Here is a 23,480-nt window from a genome sequence, read left to right on the forward strand (position 1 = left end):
GGCCAGAATTGAACAAGCCCCCCAATCTCCGTGTTCCTGATGTTTCCATTGCCTTGACTACCATCCTCATTGAGGCAGGCATGGAGTTAAACACTTATCCGCACTTCCATCCCTCTTTCATAGTGGGTGAAATTGAGGCTTGGGAGAGAATTAACCTGCCAAAGGTGACCACAGCCAGCAAGAGGCAGAACTAAAATTTGAACCAAGCTCCTTCTGGCTCCAAAGCTGTGCTTTTGAGCATTATCTGTTGCTACCACCCTGCCCAGCAGCCCCACTTCTGCTGGAAAACTATGATGTGTGTCTAAAGGAGAATGTGGTGAAGTGTTTGGAGAGCATTTTTAAGAGAGGGGAGGAGATGATTAAATAAGCAATTACAATAGTGCTATGAGGACAGACAAAGCAGGGACCACATAGCACAACTGACTAACCCAGTTTAAGGGGTCCATGAAATGATGCTAAACTGATCCCTCCCTGAAGGTGAAGCAGGGTGGGGTGCGGGGGGGGGGGGAGTATATAACTGCCTGTGCGAAAGTCCAAAGGTGAGAGGGAATGTGGCATGTTGGAGGAACTGCAAGAAGTTCAGTGTCGTTGCTGCAGTGTGTTGGGGAGCAGCAAGCAGGAGGCCGGGGAGGTGGCAGGGGTCCAGGGCAGGGGACCCTTGGGCTGTGCTAGGGAGCTTTGTGCAGAGGAGGGGCATGATAGAATTTACGGAGAAGACCACTCTGGCTACTGTGTGGAGAAGTTGGAGAAGTTGGAGAAGGAAGACAGGAGGGGAGATCAGTTGTTTGGAGGCTGTTGCAGCATCCAGATAAGAGATGACAGTGGTCTGGACAAGGGCGGTGGCTGCAGAGATGGGAAAGGGGAGTGGATTCAAGAGCTAGACCGTGAGATTAGATGGCTCCTTTTACTAGGCGTCTAAAAGCAAATGGGTGGTGCTGCTGCCACTATTCTGATGAGAATGACAGCAGATACACCCACTTTAGGGTGAAACGGTGAACTGACTCTGCAAACAGGCCTCGTCATAAAAGAGCTTTGTCAGGAATCATGTTCTGTGTTGCATTGTTGAAATATGTCAAGTAATAGCCTCCATTCCCATTGCAAAAAGAGTAATTAACCTGACTCTCTGTGTTGTCAATAACATGCGGTATTCTCAGGATTTCATTGAAAGTCTGAGCAGAGTGAACCAGCCTGGGGCCTTCTGTGCCTGCCTCTCCTGTTCCTTAGAGCCAGCTCCGGATGTGGTTACTACTTTCACAGCCTGGGCACCACACGGGAGGCACTGGCTCTTCCTAGAGCTTCTTTGGGGGTCAGACAGGTCCTTTTGTCTTTGATCTCAGCTGTGTGGTCTTGGGCAAGGGAAGTCCCTTAGTGTCAGCGTCTTCATTTGAAATGAGAGAGAATAACAACTACCTCACAGGGTTATTCCAAAGATTCCACTGTACGGTTTGCATAATGATTGCTGCAGCTTACTGAGTGCTTATTATGTGACAGGCATTTTTCTAAGCACTTTACATGTAGTAACTTTTAATCCTCTCAACAACCTTATGAGATAGATGCCATTAGGAACCCCATTTAAGATGAGGAAACTGAGGATGGAGAGATCAAGTGACTTGCCCAAGGTGGTACAAAGCAAAGCCAGAATTCAGACCCAAGCAGTCTAATTCTTGACCCTTTGCTCATAATTGCCATGTTACGATGCCCTCATCCCCACCCCAACATGTGCAGTCCAGCACCTGGCACATCTTAGATACTTGGTGGGAATGCTGGTTCCTTTCCATTGACTCTAGATCCTATACTAAATACAAGACAAGATTAGGTAAGAGGGAAATCCATAAATCATCTTCCAACTCCAACAGCCTGCAGGGACCACTGGTGTGAATAGACAGGTGGAAGAGGTTTTCTCTTCCTAACTGATGCTGAGGGGATTAAGCTAAATCCAAAGCTTACCTTATCTTGGCCCCAGACCTATCATTGTTGATAGGTACTTGTTATATCCACTTAGTTGTCAACTTGACAATGCCTGATGAGTGACCACTACTGCCCACCAAGAGACCTTGATTACTTTCCCTTATAAGTCTCACTCAACAGTTCTGACCAGGAACTTTGGATTCATCTCATATTTATTAAGTGTCTGCCATTCATTTACTTATTTATTCAACAAGTACTTAACAATGTTTCTATGATGTACCAAGGCCTGTGTTAGGTGCTACAGATGAGAAATGAATGAGATGGGTTCTGCCCTCTAGGAACACAGAGTCAGTGGGGGAGACTGACCTATTGGCAGGTAAGTTATGATTCAAAGAGCTGTGGGAGCCAAAGGAGCAAACAGCTGACTGTGCACTGAGGGTTGAGCAAAGACTCAACAGTTTTCAGAGTCTTGAGAGGTGGATGTTTTTCCGCAGGAAAAAATGGGGCACACATTCTAAAATCACAAACAGAATGAGCAGAAGCCTAGTGGCACAAAAGCATGTGCACGTCAGGAACATTGAAGGTTCAGAGAGGCTGGGATGATTGTGGCAAGAGCTCTGAGATACCACCCCTTGATGCTCAGACTACAAGGAGGTCTCTTGTCTTTATTTTTCAAAATCAAATTGCACCCAGTTCAAGCTCCTACTCACCAAGGCTGATGAGAAGTTTAGTAGCATTCCCTTCTTCCCAGTTCCCGCCCTCTCTCTTGGGTTCTGTCAGAACTCCAGGCCCAGGAAAGATGGGGTAGGAGAAGGGCACCTGGCTCTCTCTGTGATGATTACTGATCCTTGTCTTCTCCACGTGGTCCACTTCAGGATGGACATCTCTGCTGGGAGCCTCACTCCTCCATGTCAAGGATTGCTGCAGAGACCACCATCAATGGTTTCCCTAACTCCTCCCCCAAGGGCAAGGAGAACCAGATCTTTAGTCACAAAACATCAGGTCTCAGAGGGAACAGAGTTGAGGAGTGGGAGGAGTGGAAAGAGGAAGTGTATTAATCCTTTGCTGGCAAGTCCACAGCAGCAAGAAACAAGATGCAAATAGAAGTAGAAGTAAGGTTCAGCTTGCTCCCTTTTCAGACGGGTCTAGAGAGACAAGGTGAAGAGAGCTGCATTTCTCCATGCTCATGTTGAGTGGTCCCTGTCCACCTGGGTTCAAGGTGCAGAGTCAGTCCGAGCACTGACGAGCAACTCCGTGTCTTCTGCAGGTGTGGCAGTGTGGCGGGAGCGTGGAGGTCCTGCCGTGCTCCAGAATTGCCCACATTGAGCGAGCTCACAAGCCCTACACTGAGGACCTCACCGCTCATGTCCGCAGGAACGCCCTCAGAGTGGCTGAAGTCTGGATGGATGAATTTAAAAGTCATGTCTACATGGCTTGGAACATACCCCAAGAGGTAGGGAGCCACTGTGGGGATGGGTTTCTTGGGGTTTGATGGGAAAACACGGGACTAAACTTCCTGCTATGGGTCAACCGGAGTCTTCATGCCATGCTAGAAGGAACTCTTAACCTTAAAATATGCTACATGTTGAAAAAAGAAGCTAGGGGGCTCTGAGCCATATCTTACCCCTGCCCTTGTCACATGCTTGAAGGAGGCATTCTTTTCTCTGGACCTTTGTTTCCTCATTTTAAAGAGAAGCAGGATGTGTTGGCTCCAAGTTTCCTTCATGCTCCTTTTCCTCAGCTTCTCTGTTAACATTAGGTATCTGATGGTGCTGGATTGCAAATAGATCTGTAATCACCACAATCCACAAAACGTACCTCTAACCTCCCAATAGACAGGATTCAAACTTCTCCATCAGACCTTTGACCAGAACAATAAGGTATATCTGTATGTCTTTGGGATAAACTCCCACAAGTACCCTCAGTAAGAGAAGGGAATTACTCTACTTTTTGACTGCTTCTAACCCGCACAGAACTTCTTCATTTCCTCCCACTGTTCCCTATCTCTCTAAGCATCGAGTTCAGCCTTGCTGTGTGACATACGACTTTGGACTGCTGAGTTGGAAGAACCCAACAGATGCCAGGCACAGGATTCCAACCTGCTTATCAGCCTGCCTGTCTGGAGTTCATTGCTTATGATGCATTCTGTGGGAGACAAAGCTATTGACTGCATGACCTCCTTCTCTCCCAGGGCCTTGGCTTCCCCTTGGGAATACTCCAGAAAGCCTCAGCTCCATCTTCCTAATAGGGAAATGATTGATCTTTACTTGAAGTATCCATGTGAAAGCCCCGTTGCCTGAACTCTCCAGCAAGCTAATGTTGCTCTGCCTAAGTGATTGAGAAGGTAGTACTGGCTATGGGCAGGAGCGTTCAGGCCAAAGCTACCCCCTGTCAGGGTGGGGTGAAAGGAGCCTTATGTTGCATCCTCCTGCAATCAGTGAGGTTTCAGCAGTTGGGAGGAAGAATGAGGAGACAAGAAGTGCAACCAGTGTGCGGCCAACCCTAATGAACCGGCCCCGGGATTGCATCTCTGACTGTGGGAGTGTTTCTAGGGAAACCGTGATGCCTTCTGGATATGTCTATAGCTGTGGGTGTTGGATCACAGCATTCTCTGCAGAATACTGAGCTCCACTGGGTACGTCCTCATATGGCAAAAATTTTAAAAACACTTGAAAAGTGCCCAGGAGCTTACCAGTGAAGCATTGTGTAACCCCAGTACCTGTTAAAGGACTAGAATCCTATCCATACTCCAGTCCTTTTCTCTCTCTGCACCTTAAAGCTGCAAATCTTTTAGCCCTCTCCCCTCTGCAGCTAACATGTTGAAATGGACAGCATATCCAATGAATGGCAGAACTCGTAAAAATAATTGGGAAATGATGAAACTCGGTGTCTGTCTGTGATTCCTCAGGAATCAAGTGGGCAGAGGAAGTGAGCATAAGAAAGGCAGATGAGAGGTGGAAAGTCCAGGATAAAGCTTTGGGTGGAAAAGAAAGGGGTCAGTGTGTTGCCTAAAAGACCTGTCTCTTGACCGCCCCCCGCCCCCCGCCCCGCCTTTTCCCTTCTATGTCCAAAGTCCCTCTTCTGCATCTTTTCAAACTTCTGGGAACAGTCAACACTTTTTCACCACCCATTCACTCCTCTAATCAAATCCTAACACTCCAGTGACACTGCTTTTTTTTTTTTTTTTTTTAATTCATTTTATTGAGATATATTTACATACCAAGCAGTCATATAAAACAAATCATACATTCGATTGTTCACAGTACCATTACATAGTTGTACATTCATCACCTAAATCAATCCCTGACACCTTCCTTAGCACACACACAAAAATAACAAGAATAATAATTAGAGTGAAAAAGAGCAATTAAAGTAAAAAAGAACACTGGGTGCCATTGTTTGTTTTTTTCCTTCCCCCATTTTTCTACTCATCCATCCATAAACTAGACAAAGGGGAGTGTGGTCCATATGGCTTTCCCAATCACATTGTCACCCCTCATAAGCTACATTTTTATACAATTGTCTTTAAGATTCATGGGTTTTGAGTTGTAGTTTGATACTTTCAGGTATCTACCGCCAGCTACCCCAATTCATTAGAACCTAAAAAGGGTTGTCTATATTGTGCGTAAGAGTGCCCACCAGAGTGACCTCTCGGCTCCTTTTGGAATCTCTCAGCCACTGAAACTTACTTCATTTCATTTCACATCCCCCTTTTGGTCAAGAAGATGTTCTCCATCCCACGATTCCGGGTCTAGATTTCTCCCCAGGAGTCACATTCCACGTTGCCAGGGAGATTCACTCCCCTGGGTGTCTGATCCCACGTAGGGGGGAGGGCAGTGATTTCACCTTTCAAGTTGGCTTAGCTAGAGAGAGAGGGCCACATCTGAGCAACAAAGAGGCATTCGGGAGGAGGCTCTTAGGCACAACCATAGGGAGGCCTAGCCTCTCCTTTACAGCAACGGTCTTCCTAAGGGCAAGTCCTGTGAGTCCCCTATGTCTGTGAGCACATCAGCAACCATCGAGGTGGGGAAGCCCAACACCCCTGCATTCTCCACCAGCAACTCAAGGGGGCTCTGCATATTTTTTTCCTTGTGTTTTTTTTTTTTTTTTAATTAACTTTTTTTTTTTAAATCAACTATATAAAAAATAAAAAAATTTAAAAAAATTTTAAAGAAACATACAATAAAAAAACATTTCAAACAGACCATAACAAGCGAGTAAGAAAAAGACAACTAAGATAACTACTTTACTTCCAACATGTTCCTACTCTACTCCAAGAAAGTAACCTAATATAACAACATTTCTGTGAACTTGTTCCTACTATACCCATCAGAAATTAACAGACCATAGTCATTCCTGGGCATTCCCAGAATGTTAAATTTACCCACGATAGTGTATCTGTTCTTATTGGATTATTGTTCCCCCTTCCTTAATTGCTATCACTAGTTCCCCTACATTCTACATTATAAACCATTTGTTTTACATTTTTCAATGTTCACATTAGTGGTAGCATATAATATTTCTCTTTCTGTGCCAGGCTTATTTCGCTCAGCATTATGTCTTCAAGGTTCATCCATGTTGTTGTATGTTTCATGACATCGTTCTTTCTTACTGCCACGTAGTATTCCATCGTGTGTATATACCACATTTTGTTTATCCACTCAAATGTTGAAAGAAATTTGGGAAATTGGCCTGTAGTTTTCCTTTCTTGTAGCATCTTTACCTGGTTTTGGTATTAGATTGATGTTAGCTTCATAAAATGAGTTAGGTAGTGTTCCATTTTCTTCAGTGTTTTGAAAGAGTTTAAGTAAGATTGGTGTCAGTTCTTTCTGGAAAGTTTGGTAGAATTCCCCTGTGAAGCCACTGGGCCCTGGGCATTTATCTGTGGGAAGTTTTTTGATGACTGATTGGATCTCTTTGCTTGTGATTGGTTGGTTGAGGTCTTCTGTTTCTTCTCTGGTCAGTCTAGGTTGTTCATATGTTTCCAGGAAATTATCCATTTCCTCTACATTATCCAGTTTGTTGGCATACAGTTCATAGTATCCTCTTGTAATTTTTTTAATTTCTTCGGGATCCGCAGTGATGTAACCTTTCTCATTCATTATTTTGTTTATATGGGTCTTCTCTCTTTTTGATTTTGTCAGTCTAGCTAGGGGCTTGTCAATCTTGTTGATCTTCTCAAAGAACCAGCTTTTGGTTTTATTTATCCTCTCTATTTTTTTGTGTTCTCTATGACATTTATTTCTGCTTTAATCCTTGTTGTTTCTTTTCTTCTGCTTGGTTTAGGATTGGTTTGCTGTTCATTTTCTAGATTCTTCAGTTGATCTATTAGTTCTTTGATTTTGGCTCTTTCTTCCTTTTGAATATATGCATTTAGTGCTATAAAATTCCCCTTCAGTACCGCTTTTGCTGCATCCCATAGGTTTTGGTATGTTGTGTTCTCATTTTCATTCTATATATTTAGCAATTTCTCGTGCTATTTCTTCTTTAACCCACTGATTGTTCAGGAGTGTGTTATTTAACCTGCAGGTATTTGTGAATTTTCTAAGTCTCTGATGGTTATTGACTTCTGATTGTATTCCATTGTGGTCAGAGAATCTGATTTGAATAATTTCCATTTTTTTAAATTTATTGAGGCTTGTTTTATGTCCCAGCATATGATCTATTCTGGAGAAAGTTCCATAGGCATTAGAGAAGAATGTGTATCCTGGTGATTTGGGATTTAATGTTCTATATATGTCTGTTAAATCAAATTTTTTTATCAGATTGTTTAAGTTTTCAATTCCCTTATTGGTCTTCTGTCTGGCTGGTCTATCTATAGGAGACAGTGATGTGTTGAAATCTCCCACAATTATTGTGGAAACATAAATTGCATCCTTTAGTTTTGCCAGTGTTTCTCTCATGTATTTTGTGGCACCTTGACTGGGGACATGAACATTTATGATTGTTATTTCTACTTGTTGAATTGCCCCTTTTACAGTATGTAGTGGCCTTCTTTGTCTCTCATAACATCCTTGCATTTAAAGTCTATTTTATCTGAGATTAATATTGCTACACCTGCTTTCTTTTGGCTGTAGCTTTCATGAAATATTTTTTTCCATCCTTTCGCTTTCAGTTTCTTTGTGTCCCTGTGTCTAAGATGAGTCTCTTGTATGCAACATATTGATGGTTCATTTTTTTTGATCCATTCTGCGAATCTATATCTTTTGATTGGGGAGTTTAATCCATTTACATTCAACATTATAACTGTGAAGGCATTTCTTGAATCAGCCATCTTATCCTTTGGTTTATGTTTGTCATATATATTTTCCCCCTCTCTATTAATGTCCTTTAACATACCCATACTGAATCTCTTTAGTACTGAACCTTTTTCCATGTCTCTCTCTCCTTTCTTTGTTTCTCTGTCAGTAGGGCAGGTCTCTTGTTAGCAAATTCTCTCAGCATTTGTTTGTCTGTGAAAAATTTAAGCTCTCCCTCCAATTTGAAGGAGAGCTTTGCTGGATAAAGAATTCTTGGTTGGAAATTTTTCTCACTCAGAATTTTAAATATGTCATGCCACTGCCTTCTCGCCTCCATGGTGGCTGCTGAGTAGTCACTACTTAGTCTTATCCTGTTTCCTTTGTATGTGGTGAATTGCTTTTCTCTTACTGCTCTCAGAACTTGCTCCTTCTCTTCCATATTTGACAGTGTGATCAGAATATGTCTCAGAGTGGGTTTATTTGGATTTATTCTATTTGGAGTTTGCTGGGCATTTATGATTTGTGTATTTATGGTGTTTAGAAGATTTGGGAAGTTTTCCCCTACAATTTCTTTGAATACTCTTCCTAGACCTTAACTCTTCTCTTCCCTTTCTGGAACACCAATGAGTCTTATATTGGACGTTTTATATTATCTATCATATCCCTGAGGTCCATTTCAATTTTTTTTTTATTTTTTTCCCCATTCTTTCTTTTATTCTTTCATTTTCCATTCTGTCATCTTCCAGGTCACTGATTCGTTGTTCAGCTTCCTCTAGTCTTGTACTGTGAGTATCCAGAATCTTTTTAATTTGGTCAACAGTTTCTTTTATTTCCATAAGATCATCTGTTTTTTTAATTTACTCTTGCAATTTCTTCTTTATGCTCTTCTAGGATCTTCTTCATGACCTTTATATCCTGTGCCATGCTCTTCTTCATGTCCTTTATATCCTGTGCCATGCTCTTCTTCATGTCCTTTATATCCTGTGCCATGGTCTCATTGTTCATCTTTAGTTCTTTGATTAATTGCTCCAAGTACTGTGTCTCCTCTGATCTTTTGATTTGGGTGTTTGGGCTTAGGTTATCCCTATCATCTGGTTGTTTCATATGCTTTAAAATTTTCTGTTGTTTTTGGCCTCTTGGCATTTGCTTAACTTGATAGGGTTCTTTTAGGATTTGTAGACCAATTAAAACCCTTATCTCTAATTTGTCAGATCTACAGCTTCATGGAGTACACTGTCTGTAACTAACCAGCAGGTGGTGTCCACGAGCCACCTGTTCCCCTCAAGCCAGTTCTCCCCTGCTTTGTCTTTGTGGTGAGTGGGGGTGTGAGTCTGTGGGGTCCAATTGGTGTACCAAGCTTGCATGTGTAATTGGTGTTGCCCACCCTGTATGTGGGGCATGTGTCTGGGTGATCAGGGAGGGGGGGCGGCTCTAACAGTCAAATCTCCCTGGTGTTCCTGGAGTTTTAAAGCTGCTGCAATATTCTAATCCTTCAGTTCAGTCCTGCCACAGTTTGTCTCTGCCGCTGACCCACAAGTTCTTGGTATTTGTGTATGGTCCCTGAGACTTGTGAGTTGGTCCCTCTTCCAGGCCGTGCACCCCTAGGTCCTCTGTTGAGGGATGACTGTGCTATGTCACAGGTGAGTGCCGTCCCCCCAGGGCGGTTCTGCACTGCAGAGCTGTGTAGGGAGGCTCCCATTCTGCTGAAAGGAGGGCTCAGTGGGGCATGGTAATTCACACTGCTCCACCTTCCCAACTCTGGGACAACCAGCTGAGGGTTCAGGGAAGGCTAATGCCCACACCTGATTTTGTGGTGTGTGAGTGTTTTATTGGAAGCACTTCCCATCACACTGGGTTGTCTGGGGCAGCTCTGGGCTGTGGGGCCAGCGACTGGCAGGAGTATTCCCTGCCCACTCGGAAGATGGCTGTGAGGGGACACCCCCCTTTTCTTGGGAAGTTGTGGTGTTTAGTGAATTTTCTCAGCCACTGGACTTACTGCCTTGTGTCTCAGAGCTCTCTTAGTTCTGCTCTTCTCTTGACTTGCCCAAATTGCAAGTCTTTGAGGCTTTCTGTATTGGGCTTCTTAGAGTAATTATTTTAGAAATAGAGAAAAAGATTTTTAAAAAAAAAAAAAGGGAAAGGCCCTCCTTGCAGATCTAATGAGTTATTGAAATGCTAAGAGACAAGGCAATTAGGGCCATTAAGGAACAGTCCAGGGGGCAGAGAAACCGGTTTTTCTTCTGGATTTGCATATGAGCCTGACTCTGCCTGAGCTCTGCCCTTCCCCGTTCTATGTTCACCAGAACTCCAAGAAGGCTCCGCTTTTATTTTTGGGTTTTTCTTGCTGTTTTTGCTATCCCTATCTCCTCTCCACTGGGCTGGCTGGTCTCAGATTCTCCGGTGTCTGGTCTCAGTCTATCTATGATTGGAGTTTGGATCAGTAGAATGAGTTTCCTATAAGAGCCGCCACTGCAGTTCTCTCTCCTCATTCCCAGTGCTGACAGCCCCTCCTCTCATGGGACTGAGCCTGGCAGGGAGGGGCGCGGGTCCCCTGGCCGTGAGAACTTACAGATTTTGCTGATCTCAGCAGTTCCACGTTTTCATGAGTGTTGTGTGAAGTATGCTCAAAGTAAATTGCTCTGTGGTGTCCATTCCACGCAGTTCCTGGCTTTCTACCTACTGCCCTGGAGGAGTAACTAAAACGTACACCTCACCACTCTGCCATCTTGCCCCCGCCTCCTGACACTGCTTTTGAGAAAGTCAATATGGGCCACCTAATTGCCTGATTTATTGGGTGTTTTTAAATCTTCTGCCTACAGGACCTCACCTTTTCCTTAAAACTCTGTTTTTCCTTGGCTTCCGTGATTCCACAACCCAAATTGCCTCTGTGAATTTTCCTAACTCCTGGCGGGGCTCCTCTTCCTCTACTGATTGCTTAAGTATTTCCCAGGGACCCATCCTTGGCCCGTTGCTCTCACAATATACCACACCATCTCCCTGGTAATCTCGTCTACTCTTGGCTTCATCTACCACCTATATGTTGACAACTTCCTGATTAGCATCTCTAGACCCAACTTCTGCATTTAGCTCCACACTGCCAGCTGGACAGCTCCTCCTGGGTGTTCCCAAAGGCACTTCTTCACCCCAAATCTGCTCTGTTCCTTATTCTCTCTCTCAGTTCATGTACCACCATATGCCCAAACACAGGAGCTTGAAACTGAGCACCATCCTTTAATCCTCCTCTCTCTCAATCCCTATTCCCGGTCAATCACTAAGCCTCTTTCCTATTCCTACTTCCTCTCACTTCTGAGTACAGGCCTTGTCTCTGCATGGCCTCCAACCAGTTTCCTTGGCTCAAGTCTTACCTCTCTCAAATCTATCCTCCACGCTACCTAGAGTTATGAAAAACAAACAAATAAAAAAACAAAAAGCCTCACAGCTGTCATTGTCCAGCTTAAAATCTTTAAATGACTCACTGTGAACAAGATCAAGCTAAAGTCCAGTGTTTAACGGGACATCTAAGGCCCCCATGCCTTGGCCTCTGCCTGCCTCTCCAGCCTCACCTCCCTCCGCTCCCTGTTTTGGAGCCCACCTAGGTGGCACTGAACTGCCCATTACTCCCTGCCCATACATGCTGTTTCTCATGTCTGTATGTTTCATTCTTTCCCCTCCACTTGAATTCCCTACCCTCTCCCTCTTCTCCAGCCTCCAAGCCCCACCTTACCAATTCCTCTCTATCCTTTCAGGCTCAGCTCAGGTGACCCCTCCTCTAGGAAGTCAGACTGGGCTTGGGGAACTGTTCCTCCTCCTAAGCAGCACTCTCCCACCCCACCCCCTGCCCCCACCCCATTAAAAGAATGTTCTGTTGTCTAAAAGTCTCTCTCTCACTAGATCAGTGGCTCTCAAATCTGGCTGAATATCAAAATCACTTGGGCTCCAACTCCAAAGATTTTGACTTAATTAGTTTGGAAGGGGCCCGGGGATCTTTTTTTTGAAAAGCTCTTCAGGGGATTCGAATGTCCACCCAGGGTGGTGAACCGCTGTACCTTGAACATAGGCCCCTGAGGACAGACTGAGGTATTCATATTTGAGTCACAGGCAGGACGTGTGCTAAGACCTCAGTAAAGGCTCACTAATGCTTATTGACTATTGAGTGAAGCTGCTGGGAAAGTGTGTAATCCCTCTCTCCCTTTGTCAGTGACCCCTAAAAGCAATCTGAAGACCAACCGTGTCAGAATCACTCAGAGAGCTTGTAACACATCCTGACTTGGGGTCTCATCCTCAAAGATTCTGATCATTAGGTCTATAGTGGTACCAGGATTTGTATTTCTAAAAAGTTCTCCAGGTGATGACTGAGGGCAGCCACGTTTGGGTAAAGCTAGCTGAGCTAATCCTGCTTATCTTTCCAAACTCAGCCATAAGATTCCTCTATCCAGGAAGCTTTTGATGGCTTGTCCCCTACCTTCCCCACCATTCTAGCTGCCCCCATCCTAGGATTGATTGAGGGCCCCTTCTCTGTTCTCCCTTAGCTCTCCACTCTCTGCTTCCCTCCACACACCACAGTGTGTGCAGACTGTTTACTTGTCTGCATCTCCCAGACTCTCTTTCCAGGCAGAGACTGGGACCTTTTCTTGTTTGTGTTCTCAGTGCTTAGCTTAATGCCTGGCACACGAGAGGCACTTGGTAAACGAGCTAAAAAAAAAAAAAGAAAAGAAAAGAAAGAAAGAAAGAAAGAGGGAGGATGCTGCGTGCTCTGTATGTTTCCACCAGAAGTTTTACTGGCTGCCCTTGATGTGGTGGCACCCCAACACCTTTTGCTCAATCACAGACACATCTGTTACATCTTTACTTAACCTCCTGTCTACAGCTTCACAGCTGCAAAGGTAGAGCAGGAACCCTTGGACTCTGCCCAGTGGCTGCCTTGAGAATTAAATAAGTTAATATATGTAAAGACTTTGATCAGTGCCTGGCCCATAGAAAGCTGTAGATAAGTGTTCACTGTTGTGGTTGATGTATGCATTCTCTCCGCAGATTTAAAATGCCCTTGGTGGGCACCTGTCACCTGCCCTTGTTACCCTCTCTGCTGAGCCCTCCTCTGGCTGCACACTGAGCATAACCTGCCCTCTCCCTGCTCCGTTTCCAGGTTTGGTCCCAAACTTTTGAAAGGCCAGAGATGCCTCCAGCTCTTGCATCCTCCTACTTTAATTGAAAATCAGTTTGCTTGTCAATAAACAAGATGTCACCCAGCAACAAAGTATCAAAATTTCTTAAACAGGGTTCACGGGCTCTAGACCAGCTCTTGCTTCCTCTTGCCCAGCAGGCTGAGTGGAAGGGATGCCTCATTGGGTGCTTGACCAATAGCCCCTCTTTAAGTTGGCTACAGGGAAGCCTGTGCCATTCTGATGGTGTAAATGTGTTTCTGTACACACAGACAGGAGCACTGGGAAGTTTTTTGTGTGACTTTTTTTCCTAGGGCTGCTTAGCAAATTAACACAAATTGGGTGGCTTAAAACCACAGAAATTTTTTCTCTCACAGCCTGAAGTCCAAAACCAAGGTATCAGCAGTCTACTCTCCCTGCAAAGGCTCTAGGGGAGCTTTCCTTTCCTCTTCCAGCTTCTGATGGCCCAGGCATGGTTTGACTTACAGGCGCATCACTATAATCTGTTTCTGTCTGAACATCATCTTCTCCTTCGTGTCTCTGGGTGTACAAATCTCCCTTTCCTTTCTCTTATAAAGTCCAGGATGATTTCATCTTGAAGCCATAGCTAATTACATCTGCAGAGATCCCATTTCTAAATAAGAGCATGTTCTGACTTTCCAGGCATACATGAATTTTGGGTGGACACTAGGTATTTGGCAAAGGGGGAAGATGCATTTATTATTTTCTAAATAAGTGGCAAGGTAACCTTCTCTTCCCCAAGGGTTTGCTTATTTCTCAATTTATGCCCCCTGTTTTGAAAAAGGAGTGGATGCACTTTACAGTAAAAACACAATGCAGCCATGCTGAGCCATTAACATGGAAAGGCAAATGTCAATTAATAAACAGGAAGGGGAAGGGGAGATGATATCAAGACATATAAGCTAAAGAAAGGTCTGGTTCTTGAACTTCCAAGAAGTCAAAATAGAGACAGACACCTGATGGATTCTGTATCCGTCATCTTTTATTAGATCATAAGGAGAGAGATGAGCTTTGCCCTGATACTGAGTGTAAAAAAACATTTTTCCCATGCGAACCCAGAACAATATAATGTACAATATCTTTGCTGGCAATTTTGGGGAAACACGGAGGCCTTCCTCAGACAGGTTCTTGGAGTGGCTCTCTATAAAAGCTCAGGCACATTGTTAAACTGTAGTTATAGAAAGGCAATTACAGCAGGAAGGGGGCAAGGGATGGGTCCAGGAAAACAGCTTTTCAGTATAAGGATAAAGTGAAGAGAACACTTAAAGGGTCAACACTTGGCAGAACCCTTGGGGGATGACATTTATTGCCAGTTGCTGTGCTCACAATTTCATAAATATTTTCTCAATTCAGTCTTATCAATATAATTCAGGTTCAGGCCTAGGGGCACAGAGATAAGTCAAACATGTTTCCTGAACTTAAGGCAGTTCAAATAGCGGTTGCTGGGAGGGCTTTGGGTAGGAGCTAGGTTGCAGACAAATCATAGATTAGGTCCTCTCCAAGATTGCTCCGTTTCTGGATCATATACCTTCAGGCTGTAGTAGGTTCACGTTTTGGCCACTGGAGTTCATTTCTTTATTTTTCTGTATCTAAATTTTGTTTTTATTTAAGCCCCATTCTGCCTGATGTCAAAAACGTGTTCTGATCATGTCCAGATAAATGCACCCATTTTGGGGATTTTTCATAGTCATTTCAGACTTAAACTCTGTCAAATTCATTATCCACCTCCCCACCTCACCCCCAGCAACAACAACTTGATCCCTGGAGTTGGTGCTAGAACCAGGGGTTCAAGCAGATGGCACATGGACCATTGTGTCCATAGAGAGCCCTACTTTCCTGTATTGATCTGTCTCTACTCTGGGCTGGTGCTTTATGAGATACCATGTGCCCCCTCTGGTCCCTGGCTCTATCCCCCTTCCTGCTGTCATCTTCCAGGATGCTTCTGAATCTCCATTTGCTCCCCGGCTGGATGGAGCCCTCACTACCCTCTGCTGCAGCATCAGCTCTTTCTCAGCCACATTGCGTGCCCTGTCCAGCAGCTGGTGTAGAGGACGTGGGAACTTTCATTCCTGTCCCACTTGGCTCTTGGACCAAAGAAATATGGGGGACTTCTCCACCCCCCTCATTCATGGACAAATTCATGTCACCACTTCTACTTTGTGACTTGCACTTTGATGGCTCAGGGACCACCTCTCTGGCGCACCTGGAAAATAAGGGACACGTACTCTCTACACTGAGACCCACAGACTTAAAGAGAGATTCTGCTTCTTCCCAGAAGACTTGGGCTTAGGAAGGGGATGGGCAAGAGCCTCCAAATGCACCCTGTAAGGGTAAAAGCACAAACTCTAGGCCCAGGTTGATTGGGTTCAAATCCACCATGTGTTAGCTATAGAATTTTGGGCAAGTTACCAAAGAAATTACTGAACCTCTCTTTGTCTGAACTCCTCATCTATAAAATGAAGATTATATAGTGCTACCTCATAGGTTTAAACAGACAATATACATAAATGTAAATATAAGTAAATAAATATATATGTGTGTGTTTGTCTCATATAGAACAGAGCCTAGCCCATTGTAAATACTTTTTATGTCTTAGTTATTATGATTTTTATGAATAGTATTAGAATTAGTATTATTCCATCTTCACCTCTCCTTCTGTCTCTCCAGAGTCTTTCATCCTGTCTCTTCAAGGAAGGAAAAACCGCACTCAGATCATATTCTTTACATTTCTTAGTCCTATACCCAGATGACAGCTTTTTTTGTTGATTTAAAATCTAAGGATTTGGCATCTGTGTGCTCAAGGTCCTTCGCTGACAATCCCCATCAATGCTGACCCTGTTTCAGAGTCCAGATGGGGACGGTTATGGAGTTGAGGTCCCCGTAGGGACACGCATCAGCTAACTTTCCCTGTCGTCCCTTCATAAGACCGTCTCCAGGAATCCAGGTTGGGGGGCCAGGGGCCATAACGAGGTGGAGGTGGGAGAAGCCGTGCCTGGTGGTGGCTGCATCTCTGCACTTGCCTCCCTGTGCAGGACTCAGGAATTGACATCGGGGACATCACCGCAAGGAAGGCCCTGAGGAAGCAGCTGCAGTGCAAGACCTTCCGGTGGTACCTGGTCAGCGTGTACCCAGAGATGAGGATGTACACAGACATCATTGCCTACGGGCTGGTAAGGAGCTGCTCCGTTCTGACCCAGGGAGAGAGCAAGACCAGAGAGTGTTGCAGAGAGTGAGGGGAAATGAGATGGAGACCTCTCAGCCTCCCACCTGGGGATTTGCATTAAACCTGTTGGTTGTGTGGTGGGGTTCTGGAGCTCAGTGGCAGCCTCTGCCTTCGTAACCCTGAAACTCTCCATTCCTTCGACTCTTTTCTCCTCCACATGCAGAATCACGAACCTTTTGCATTTCACTGTGTGCCCCGTGTCCAAGTGTTCAAAATGCAAATGTGTGTCCAGTTTGGTACCCATGCTGTTCTAGACTTGGAGGACTGGAGTAGGGACATGGGTCCAGTGTGTCCAACCTGGTACCCTGAGGCCAGGAGACCAAGCCCTGGTTTACCCACTTCCCGTGACCTACTGCCCGGCCATGGACTTAGGAGGCTCAGGTCCTCGTGGGGGCCTTTCTGGAGCTCTGATTCTTAAAGAGCTGGAGCTGATGAGGGCACTGGGGGAAGAAGACCCCCCCGCATCTCAGTCACAGCATCTGCCATGGCGTGAAGGTCCTCAGAAACTGATCTTCCCTTAGTGACCTCCCATGTCAAGGGTCAAAGGGCAGTGCTCTGTGCAGATTTATAAAGGGGTTAGGTTCTTCTCCTTTTAAGTGAGAAGTGCCTCTGCCTGACTTTCCTCTTCATTCAGAGGTCACGGGGCCCTTCTGTCATTATGCCAGGGGTCAGCTAGTGGCTGGGTCGGGAGCGGGGAATGAGGAAAATCAGAGGAAAGCTTACCACTACTCCAAGCTTCTTAAGGTTTTTCAGGGTAGGAACACAAGGAGATGCTTCATTTAAGGGATCTGAGGGATGGGGGTAGAGGGGTCCTGTGAGTGAGAGGGCCTTGACCCATGACTCGTTCCTGCTACTGCGGCATCACCAGGACACCAATACTCAAGGAGCTCTGAGCGAGAGCCCAGATTGCCCCTCAGCACACAGCAGAAGGCTTTCCTGACTTTATAAGAGGCAGGGGAGCAGGGTGCTCACACCCTAACCCCATGCTGCAGCAGGCAACAGCTGCAGTCCTGGGGTTCACATCTCTCTGAAGCCCTGTGGGCCCTGCTTATCCAACCTCATGCCTGGACCTCCCTCTGGGCAAACTGCAGGAATTAAACCCTGGATGAGCAGTGGCCCCTCTGAAATGTCCTCCTCGTGTCCACTTCCCACCAGAGGGCCCCACCCTCTTTTGAAGCCTTCCAGGCCAACCCAGTCCACTTGACCTCCTCCCCCGATTGCGTCCCAGGACATTGGGGTAGTTTTGGCTACCACTATCCTGGTAAAGAGACTACCCAGGGGAGACCATGGATGGCTTCTTGTATTACATCTTGTCTTGACCTCTGGGGTGTTTCCTTCTCCTTGCTGAGCCTGTTTTCCCTGCTTCTGCTTCCCTCGGTGTATAGGCCAGAACTAAATCTGTGTTTGGAGATGGATCACCTGGGGCCCGGCGATTAGACTGGGCCCCTTGGTTGTACTCCAAACATAGTTGAGGACCTGTGGAAGACTCTCCTAGCCCAGGGGGTTGCAGTTTCTTTTTTTCTTATAAACCTGAAAGGCACCTGATAACAGGACCATACTGGAATAGGAGGGCACCCCAGGCAGGCCACACAGAGTCTTCAACAGACTGCTCCACAATTATTTCAAGTTGCATCAACAAAAATGGTAGCCACTAACTATGTGTGACTATTTAAATTAATTAAAATTAAATAAAATGAAAAAATTCAGTTCCTCCTCCTAGCTAGGGGCTGTGGTCGAACAACATTGTGAATGTACTAAATGCCACTGAATTGTTCATTTTATGATGGCTAATTTTATGTTATGTGAGTTTCACCTCAATAAAAAATATGACAGACCTTCCTCAATGATCATATGACTATATAAAAAGAAGTTTCATGTTAAATAGGAAAAAAATAAAAATTAAAAATAAAGTTACAAATTTTAGTTCCTCTGTCTCACTAGCCACATTTCAAGTGCTCAATAGGTACATCTGGCCAGTGGCTACCATAATGGACAGTGTAGATATAGAATATCTCCATCATCACAGAAGGTTCTCCTGGACAGCGCCGCTTTAGAGCAGAGGCCATGTGCTGTGAGGAGGAAAGGGAAGGAAAAAAAAACAAAACAAAAATACTGAAAAAGGTGCTTGGTCTCTCCCTTTTGGTTCTAAGCAATTCAATTCTGGCCCCAAACTTTCATATGCCATTTGGTGAAACAAAAATCTGCAGTTAGTTTAAGATTATAGGCATGTACCACCAAGACAAAAACCCACTGTTACCCAAGCTGGGGTGCCTGAGGGTCCATCAACCATCCCCCATGCCTCCCACACCCAAGGGGCTTACGTCTTACAACCACACGCAGAGCCTTCCCTGAAAGGAGTTCTGAGAAAGATAATGTTCTTGCATTTTCTGTATTTTGAGAGTTGTTTTAGTATCACTTGTTGATAGGCAGAGAGCACTTCCCCCTGAGAGAATACAGCATGATGGAGGGGCACGGACCCAGTTCAAATCCTGCCCAGGCCACTTCCCAGGCAAGAGTTTTAACATCTGTGGGCCTCAGTTTCTTAATATGTTAAATGAGGTAAAATAATAAGATATGTAAATGTATTTTCTGTCTAAGGTTAAACATTTTGAGCTTGCTATACTCCTGGCATTCTTCCAATATCCCCAGGCCCATACAATTCTTAAGGTATTTTAAATGGTAGCAGATTGATTTTTCAATATCTTGCTCAATTTGGGCTGACTTAGTCTTTACACATGGTTTTTCTATTCACAGTTAAGTCCTTTAAACTGCAGTCTGGGGTTATCTATGTAATCCCCTTTTTACACATGGGGTAACAGAGAGGCAGAGTGATTTGCCCATGTTCACTTAGCTTTACAAAACAGGAAAATAGAGTCTAAAGGTCCCGCTTCTGCAATCACTCTGATTCCTCCTTTTGGAGCACGTCTCCTGAGAGCTTTTTCCATATCCCAGGATGAAAACTTGAAGGAAGAACTGAAGCCTCTTCCTTTGACGACCTGGTCAGAGCTGAATTTAAGGCCTGCCTCAGCAGGGAACATAATAGCAAAGTGTTTGCCTGGAAGGGGGAAGAGCCCTCGCTGAGCAATTAGACTCAGTTTCCTCGATGGGCCTCTCACCCCTAACATCCTAGGATTCTAAAGGAGACAGGGCTGGGATTCCAGAACTCCCAGGGCTTCTGTGGTCTAGGAGGCCACCTATGAGAAGAGGTCACATCTTCCCACGAGAATTCACATGGCCTGGTTTACATGTCCTGAGAGAACTGCCCAGTGACCTCCTGCCTCTCCACTTCTCAGGCGGGTGTAATTCAGGTGTCAGAAGCTTCCCAGCCATTCACTGAGGCTGCAGATGCCATTGTCACATGGAAACGCACTGGACTGTGGGATGCCCATCAGCCCCATCTACCTCCCTGGGAGCATCCTGAGGACACAGCTCCCACTGATGCTCCCACACTCTGCCTCATAGCAAGCTGTGTGTGCTTTGTGGCCATTCTTGGACCCAGTCCAGAAAGGATAGTTACACTGTCGTGGCTCCCAAGGAACTATTGGCCCCAAGCCTCTGTTAGCCAGGGCCTGCTTCATGTTGTCCCCAGGCTGTCAGCTGTAGCTGGGCATGATTAGCCATATTCACCCAGAGCGGCACAGTGAGCTGTAATAGTGGAGGTGTGTGCACGTAGCGTTGCAATTCTGGGTTACAGCCAAAGGCATTCTCATCCTCCAGGCAAAAGCGTCTCATCATAAGGGCATTTGCAACAGTTTTACCACGTAGCCCCCTTGACTCTACATCCAGAAACCGTTGGTTGGTCAAATAGTAAGTGGCATAAATAGAGTTGTAATGTAGAGCTGTCTGCGTCTGATGCTGGGACTGTTTACGCTCTCTCATGCTGAAAAGCCATCCACTTAGCATCTCCAGCAGCTCCGCTCTATTGGCAATCCCTGGGGCTGGCAGAGGTCTCTGAACCCCTGCATGTTCACCTGCCAGCCACTGTCCAGGGCCCTGCTTCTGCCCCAGCCAGCCTCTCCTCCCTCCCTGCCTCCTCCACGGGCTGGGATCTTACATGAGCAGAGACATGCTTGCTTGTAGGGGAGCATAATGAACTCTTAACAGGGACAATAGAGTGAAGATGGGAGACACAGGATGCAGTCGCAAGAGGCAAGAGGATTTGCTGTGTCTGAGTCATTCTTCCTGATGATTATTTTTATTCTAAAATGGAGATACCTCAGGTCTTGCAGGTGTAGAGTTTCTTCTTTTCCTGTTCCAACTCATGCCCAGACCACATTGTTCAGGGAAAATAACTTCTTCTGGGACTCCCATTTGGGCCAGTGTCAAGTCTATAGCCCAGCCCATTAATCCACAAATAAGTCCCATTAATGACTCCTGTGGGCAGAAAGGCCCAGCGGGCCTATTGTGTGGGCATGGGTTTCCTCTGGATCACTGAGCTCCCTGCCTGGGAGATGGGAAGCTTGGGATTAATCCCTGGTCTGGTGCTGACAGAGAAGCAGTAGCATCTGGACACAGACAGGCCTGGCTTCTGAACGGTAGCTCTGCTACTTTCTCAGTATATAACCTTGACAATTTGCAAAACCTTAATGGTCATTGTAATGCCATTTCATAGGGTGTCTTTTACAATCTCAGGATTGTAGCCATTTGCATGATGAAAAGAGCTTGGGCTTTGGAGTCGGGTACACTCCAGCTCTGCCGCTTGTCCAACTATGAGATCTTGAGAATGCCACTCATTTGCTCACTTTCTTCATTCAGTCATTCAACAAATATTTACTGTCTACTGTGTTCCAGCACTGGCCCGGGTGACAGGCAGTGAGAAAGACTTCGAGACTCAGGCTGGTGACTAATAGGGGAGACAGGCAAGTCAAGAAACAACAGGATGCAGTATCCTAAGGGCTACAATAAGGGAAGTGGAGAGCACTGGTGAAGCATAGAGCAGTAGTCTCACATCCAGACTTGGGCCAGGGAAGGCTTCTGGAGTGACAGATAAGCTGAGAACCAAGAAGAAGAGAATTTTGTCAAGCAAAGAGAAGGCCAGAGCAGAGGCTGACATGGGCAAGTGTCCACACAGTGTGAATAGCATTACAAACAGGGGAATAAGGTCAAGCTTGTTACTACAGCACAGTTCCTTCATCCTTTAAAGAGATAATATTACCAACCTGGCTGGGTGACTTGGAGGATTAGGTGAGAGAATGCATGGAAAGCACTTTACATGGTACCTGGTGCAGAGATGCATTCATAAAAGCTAGCTTCCCTGAATAGATTTCAGGAAGGTACAGCAATAGCAGCTAATAATTGTACAGCAGTAACAATAGCAGCTAATAATAATAACATTTGCTCTTTGCCAGGCCCTGTGCTAAGCACTTAGAGGTATTGTTTTACTTAATCCTCATAACAGCCCTATGAGGTAGGCACTATTGTTATCCTGATTTTAGAGAGAAGAAAACAGACAGAAAGGAGTTAGTTTGCTTTGCCCAAGACCACACAGCTAGAGCCAAAATTCTATCCCCACCGATCTGTCCCAACCACTTCAATGGACTACCTGCTTAAAGAGGCTGAGACGACACACTGCCAGGGAAGGCTCGTCAAAAGCACCCACCCCCTCACCCAGAGGCCAGGTTTAAAAACCAGAGGAAAACCAAAACTGACATCAGGATCCTCTGGATCTTTCTCTTTGCAATAGCAGTTAGTAGTTCTTATAATGGATTATAGTGCTTGGCTTTAGATGTGATACCCACCCCCCAGAGCATGTTTACATATGCTCCCCACACACAGGTAAGCCAGGTAGTCAATTTATTATGGAGGATTTGCTGCATAGATGTTTCTAGGGTCCCAGCCCAGGGAGCTGAGACATGTTCATATTTCTTTAGAATCACCAAACTGCAAGTTAGAGATTAAGCTGCTATTACCCAGCAGAGGAAAGGAAACTCAGAAAAGAGGAATTTGACTCTGTTCCTTGTCCCCTACAAAGAACAGGATATGCTCAGGGCACATCCATGCCTCTGGTTACCTTTTCCATTTCATGTCCCTCAATTGGCTTCATTCCATCCCTGCCACAGGCCATCAGAACTACAGAAGCTCAATCACTGTCTGTCTCCAGCCTTTTCCCAGATAGATGACCCACCCGCTGCCCATTGCCCTTGTCTTCTCTGGATGCCTATCTCCAGTCCCCTGTTTAAACAAAGCACTTTTTATTGCTTAGAAGAGAAAGCCATTCGAGTCAGCTCAAGTTATGGTGGGAAGGGAGTAGAGATACCCTAGGTTCTCTATGGGACAGACACTGAAATATGGCTGGACATGGGCATTTGAGCTGGGAAGTCACTGGAACCAAAGCAGGTGCAGAATGATCTCTCTTGTCTCTAATTCTATCTGCTTCATCCTTCATCTCCGCTTGATCACAAGTAGTTGCTTCTCCTTGTAGATGGCTCAACAGATCCCCACACCTGATCTAAATGGCCTCACAGTTCTAGTGACCACTATCCATTGACCACAGTCTTTGGGTTTCTTGTTTAGATCCCCAGGACAGATAGGAGAATGATGGGATGGTCAAATTCCAGAGAGAAGAGGAGAGAGGAGAGAGGGGTAGAGAAAGAGAATTATTTATTCATGCTAAACCATGGTTTGGTACCCATTCTGCTCTACTCAGCTGTGGTTGGTGAGCAGGGCCATGTGACCACAGGCTGCTCTTTCCAAAGCCTGAGAGTGTGCTTGAGTCAGAAGGGGAAGTTGAGTCTTGCCACTCTTACCCAGACATGTTCTGTTGATTGCCAAGACTGTGGGCTCATGGGCCTGTAGGTGAGGGTAAGAGATACCTCTGTCTTCTTCTGCTCCCACCCTGGTCCCCTCCTCTCATCCTTCCAACAGATCTTCAGCTCTGGAAAACCCTCATCAGCCAGGCTGCCACTGATACCTAGCCAAACCACTCCTGAG

General features: G+C 45.4%; 1 protein-coding gene across 1 annotated transcript in view; it reads left to right on the forward strand.

Annotated features, from left to right (window-relative positions):
• GALNT18 (polypeptide N-acetylgalactosaminyltransferase 18) overlaps positions 1-23,480 on the forward strand; it is a 418,859-nt gene that overhangs the window by 323,524 nt on the left and 71,855 nt on the right. The window contains 2 exon segments of the mRNA XM_037839960.1: positions 3,176-3,361; positions 16,360-16,497. Of these exon segments, the coding sequence (XP_037695888.1) occupies positions 3,176-3,361; positions 16,360-16,497 (324 nt within the window).

Source organism: Choloepus didactylus, chromosome 6, assembly GCF_015220235.1.
Source record: "Choloepus didactylus isolate mChoDid1 chromosome 6, mChoDid1.pri, whole genome shotgun sequence".
Lineage (NCBI taxonomy): Eukaryota > Metazoa > Chordata > Mammalia > Pilosa > Megalonychidae > Choloepus > Choloepus didactylus.